General features: G+C 34.3%; 1 protein-coding gene across 3 annotated transcripts in view; it reads left to right on the forward strand.

The window, feature by feature from the left end:
- TBC1D23 (TBC1 domain family member 23) overlaps positions 1 to 5,630 on the forward strand; it is a 54,629-nt gene extending 48,999 nt beyond the window's left edge. For 2 of the 3 annotated variants that reach the window (XM_035015229.1, XM_035015227.1), the window contains 3 exons: positions 1,071 to 1,206; positions 2,929 to 3,123; positions 3,961 to 5,630. In XM_035015229.1, the coding sequence (XP_034871120.1) occupies positions 1,071 to 1,206; positions 2,929 to 3,123; positions 3,961 to 4,042 (413 nt within the window). In that variant the 3' untranslated portion in view covers positions 4,043 to 5,630. The remainder of the gene's footprint in view (positions 1 to 1,070; positions 1,207 to 2,928; positions 3,124 to 3,960) is intronic. The other variant, XM_035015230.1, reaches the window with a different exon arrangement.
- Positions 5,631 to 6,000: the final 370 nt, after the last annotated feature.

Below are 6,000 nucleotides of genomic sequence, written 5' to 3' on the forward strand. Positions count from 1 at the left end.
TTTCATTTCAACTATTTTCATTCCTCTGAGAGGCATATGGATGAATAAATTACGGTATATTTTCATGTGTCACGTATTTACACATGTATTTATATTATGGAAAATTGCACAGTAATGAACATGAGAAAACTAGAGCTCTGTGTATCAACATGGATAAATTTTACAGTGTTGGGAGTGAAGAAGCAGTTGTGGAAGAATACAATCCAACTGTCTACTATTTATATAAATGTTACTTAAAATGCAAAACACTACTGTATGTTGTTTAGGGATATTCATGTATGATTAAAGGAAAGGATGAACCGTAACAGTCACTGTTTCTTAGTGGACAAGGGAGAGGAATGTGATTGGGGAGAGAGATACAAGGTTTCCACTTTTTATTTAGGCTGAAAGTGTATAGATATATGAGATTTCCTTTTTTATTATTTCTTTATATTTTGAAGTATTTCTTAAAAAGGGAGGAATATTTGTAATTATTAACCCTAGCAACTGTAATTCCTCTTTCTTAAATTAGAAAAACAAAATAATTAGAATGTCTTACAGTTATCTCATGAAAAAGAAAAAACACTGAAGAGATTTTTACTTATTTATCCCGGGTTGGATTTTTTGGGTTGTTTTTCTCAAAATCAAAAACCAGCAAGAGGAAAAGAACTCTGCCATCTTTGCCCTCAAGATAGGTGCTTCTTATTGGACAATTCAGTCACCTTGTAGAGTCTAGACATAGATTAGAGTCATGTTATGTAAAGCAAAAGTTTTGAAATTCCTCAGATAGTTTAGTCTTTTAAAAATTCATTTCCATTATTTTTTTGAAGTATTTTTTTTGAAGTTGACACACAGTGTTACAAGTGTATTCTTAGTATTTTCACCTCACTTTCTTACCATGTGGCCTAAAGTTTCATAATAATATTTCTGTATTATGTGAGGAGCATAAGGAAATATAGTAGCAGGATTAGAATTGTTTTGTTTTTCAAACTGTATGTTTAAAATATTGAAATTTTTTTTTCAGGCTGTTAAGAAATGTCTCGTTTTTAAAGTTGGTAATTCCCACTTTTAATACTTTCAATTCTTCGTAGATGAAATTGATAGCTCTTCAATGTCAGATGATGACAGAAAAGAGGTTGTAAACATCCAGACTTGGATAAACAAGCCAGACGTCAAGCATCATTTTCCTTGTAAAGAAGTTAAGGAAAGTGGACACATGTTTCCTAGGTACTTTTTAAAATGCCTTCTTCTGAAGTAAAATTAAATTTGGGACGTTAATACAAAAACAACTGCAGAAGAAATTTTCTTTATTCAAGTGTAGGAAGATATAATTTCACTTTGTCAATTTGTATCATATGTCTTGATTTTTATTTTCTTTTTTTAAAGACTTAATTTAGGGGCGCCTGGGTGGTTCAGTCGTTAAGCGTCTGCCTTCGGCTCAGGCAATGATCCCAGGGTCCTGGGATCGAGCCCTGCATCGGGCTCCTGCTTGGTGGGAAGCCTGCTTCTCCCTCTCCCACTCCCCCTGCTTGTGTTCCCTTTCTCGCTGTCTCTCTCTCTGTCAAATAAATAAATAAAATCTTAAAAAAAAAAAAAAAAGCTTTAAAAAATAAAGACTTAATTTATTTATTTGAGAGAGAAAGAGAGGGCACACAAGCAGGGGCAGAGGCAGAGGGAGAGGGAGAAGCAGGCTCCCCACTGAGCAGGGAGCCCAGCATGGGGCTTGATCCCAGGACCCCGAGATCATGACCTGAGTTGAAGGCAGACACTTAACCGACTGAGCCACCCAGGCGCCCCTAAATGTCTTGATTTTTAAAAATATTTCTTATGTAGTAATTTTTTATTTTGAAAAATTTAACCAAAAAAGTTAAAGAAACAGTACATTGAACATCTTTATAAACATCTAAGGTTCATCAGATTTTAATTTCTTTTTGCACTGCCCCATCTCTCCATTTATGTATCTATACATAGACACACATACATATACAGTTCTCTTTTGTCAAGCCATTCAGAAGAATCTTACAGATACGACACTTTACCCCAAAATACTTCAGCGTAAATCACCCAAGAATATGAGCATTCTCTTACACAACTTCAATAGCATTATCACTCTTTGAAACCTTAAAATGAACATCATTCAACATATAGTTCACACTCAGATTTTTCAGAGTGCCCCAAAGTATCTTTTCTAGTCTCTTTTTTTCTTCTGATCCAGGATCCAGTCATGGTTCACACATTGCATGTGCCTGTTAATCTCTTTAGTCTCACCCAGTGTCCAACAGTACCACGGCCCTTACCACCATGATGAGTGAATCCTCTGAGGCTAGGCCTTCTATTCTGCAGAATGCCCTGCATTCTGGCCTTGTGTGATATTAGTCTTATTGTATTACATAAAAGTGTATGAGTATGTCCCTATATTAAGTGAGCTGAGACACAGGAGGGTGTGTGTTAATAATTCTGTGCCCATTCTATGTTCAAGGTCCAGTTACCAAATATAAAACATGTAAGGCAGCCCAACTACTGCTTAGTGGCCAATGTAAAGTATACACTATAGTATAGTGAATGAGAATAGTTTATGAATATAGACAATAACTGTGGAAAAGTTTGAAAAGTACTATATTCTATATACCATGCAGAGTAGATTCTAAAAATATTATTTTAATGATTTCTAACTGTATTGTGCATTTTATTATATAAAATATAAAACTTGCTCTTAAACAGTTACAAGATTTTCTGTTAATAAAATATTTTGCATACAATTAAAGAAATTAAAAACTATTATTGGGTAGCTTTTTTGTTTTTAGGTGATCCTTTGTCTATATTCTTTAATTCAGAAAGTGATTTCATCTGGAGTTGAATATTTTTTATTGTTGAAGTAACAGCTGTTTTGCACGACATTTCTTTAAAATTCTCTTTGTTTTTTAATGTTTTTTTTTTCCCCCTCTCAAGTCATCTGTTGGTTACTGCAACACACATGTACTGTTTAAGGGAGATTCTTTCACGGAAAGGATTGGCTTATATACAGTCTCGACAAGCACTAAATTCTGTAGTTAAAATTACATCTAAAAAAAAACATCCTGAGCTAATTACCTTCAAGTATGGAAACAGCAGTGCTTCAGGAATAGAAATCTTGGCAATCGAAAGGTAAGATTTTCTTAGGATGTATTATCTGAATTATTGAATTAGTTTATTATTAAACATAGTTTGTTTCTCTATTTGGGGGAATAGATGGTGGAAAAGGATACTTGAGGCGCTTTTATTAGCATTCTTTGCTGATCTTTTTCTTCTGTATCGTTAGTCATGTGTGGTTAATCAGCACGTGGTTCCGGTGAGTGCCATAGCTAATTTCATAAACTTTTTGACAGAAGGCTCTTCAATCTGTACCATTGCTGCACTAAATGCTGGTTTGCAATCAATAGGAAGCTTGTTTCAGAATATAAGCCAGTGTTTCTATTTTCCTTCATCAAAAAAATTATTGCTTTGAAAAAGTGTCAGTGAAGTAAGCAGTGTGCTGAGTGGTATATTTAGTTTACAGTCTGGTACAAGCTTTTCCTTATTGTCTTATTGTGGACCAGTGACAAACAGTTCCTGGACTGGCACCAAGGGCCATAGGACCACACTGATCTCAAAACTAAACCATCTTTATAATCCTATAAAAATGTGAGGCCCAGAGGAGTTGAATGACTTCCAGATCTTCACACCTAGCTTGTAATTGGACCAAATATAGCCCTCCTGACTCCTGATCTGTGGTTCATTCCATCTGGCTGTGCAGTATATGAAAAATCATCTTACTTTCACATTTAGATTTTCTTTCTTTCGAAATGTGCTTTCAAGTGTGTATTGAGATGTTATGGGGAGTAAATACAAGGGTGTGTCTGCTTGCTTTGTAGGTTACGGGAAGCTTCCCACTGGAAGTGACATCTAAGCTGAGTCTTGGAGTGAAAGCAATTTATATTAATATATATGTATATTCCCCCCCAGGTATTTGATTCCAAATGCAGGAGATGCTACCAAAGCCATAAAACAACAGATCATGAAAGTTTTGGATGCTTTGGAAAGTTAATATAAAAGAGAATTATTTCAAAAGAAATTAAGGCAACCAAGAGAAAGAAACATGGACATATTTTCCTGATTGAATACTAACTGAGGACCTTTCATTTGCTCATGGGGGTGCTTGAATTGCAGGTCTAAGAATGTGTAAATTATTATAATCAATTTCTGGACAGTTAAAATTTTTCTTAAATTTTCTTTTGCATTTTCGGTTTTGTAAAATGATTTATAAAGGTCAGTTATTAAATGACTTTGAAGTAACTGACCCTATGCCCTTATGAATAAGGGTGCAGAACGCAGTTCTGTTTTGAAGAGCTGTGTTTTAAAAGGGAACATGCATCACTTTCAGATTTAAAAACACCCATACACATATATACTTGCAATGTCTTCACTGAAAATTAGAGATAGAACTAGTTGAAGAGACCCCTTTAATTGCTACATTTAGTTTTATCCACTGAGCAGTATCAGAAACAAAGTATTACATAGATTACTAGCTTGCTGTTTCTGTTCTTAAAAAAACATGACATCTTTTTAATGAAGTGGATGAAGATTCCAGCCAACTCGGAAATGCAGTCCAGCTAGTTGAAGCATCGGTTTCTAAATCATTTTTTGTGCCATTAGCTAATGATTTGAACACTGGGTGCTTCACATACTAAACTTCATCCTAATGGTTTCTAAGGAGCACTTAAAAGCTTATAATAAGTAGGTAGGCATACTAAGATTAAAACAAACATTTTGGAGACAGAATTGTACCTGTAAAAATGTCATTGGTCTTTATTACAAGTGGAATATTTGATTTAGGATATTTCAGAACAGGTGTTGTACACACATTGATTTATCCTTACTGAGGTTATGGTCTGTGACCACACTAGTATCCACTTAAATAAAAGCCAGATAATAAGAGAGCTACATAAAGAACAGTTGTTTTATCATCTGTTTCTGAAATTCCTTTCTCTTCTTTGGTTTTTGTCTTCTCTTGCTAAAAGTTCCAGTGTATTGAAACTATTTTTATTTTTTAATATGACAAAACTAAAAAGTGATCAGCTTCATTTTGCAGCTTTCTCAATTTAATTTATTGAGGTCTATATTAGACACATTTGGTGAGAAGAAATCCGGGAACATGTTTGGGGCTATGGAATGACTCCTTATAAAATCTTTTTGGGAACTAGCAAATCCTAACAATCTGCCATGTCCTAAAATGTAATGGATTATCTCTAAGGGGTTGATAGGAGAAACATTTAGATGTACCCTATTTATAACCAGCTATTTTAATTTACTTAATGGAAATCAAGTGAATTACAGGTAACATAGTTCAAGATATTTTATTCTAATATCTAAATAAAAACCGTTTACTTGAGTGGTTGAAGACATTTGCATGAAATTGCACCTGGTGCAGTACTTGATATTTATAACTCTACCCACAGCGGTTGTATTGCATTTTTCTTTTTTTCTTTCTTTGGCGCCCCCTTTAGAAATGCCCTGAAGTCTCCATTTTTTGCCCATTTCAGTCATGGGACTTTTTTCATAATATTAATGTAAAGATGTTTGTGTTACTGTTTATAAATTACAGTTGTAAATAAACCAGTACGATTTGCTCATAACTTTGTTCTTAATGACTCTCTCTCTCTCGTGCTCTTTCTCCCCTGCCCTTTCCCATTTGTAAATCTCTGTTGGTAACACAATATTAGAAAAATGATGGTTACCCTTTCAGTGGAATCTAACGTTCAGGTTTTAGGATTGAAAGTATTAGATTCCTATTTCTGCTCATCTATATGGGGAGGGGGGGAAGAGGTAGTTTAAAACTAATGACATTAAATTCCTCGTGTAATAAATTTCTACCTTGACCTACTTAACTTCCCTGAACTTTAGTTTCTTCATCTGCAATAATATCACAGTTACTAGTCGTAAATATTAAATGAAAATACATGTCACTGATTGTATTAGGTACTTATGTAGTTCATCCTTCCTTAA

This window comes from Mirounga leonina, unplaced genomic scaffold (genome assembly GCF_011800145.1).
Source record: "Mirounga leonina isolate KUSES-001 unplaced genomic scaffold, KU_Mleo_1.0 Mir_169, whole genome shotgun sequence".
Lineage (NCBI taxonomy): Eukaryota > Metazoa > Chordata > Mammalia > Carnivora > Phocidae > Mirounga > Mirounga leonina.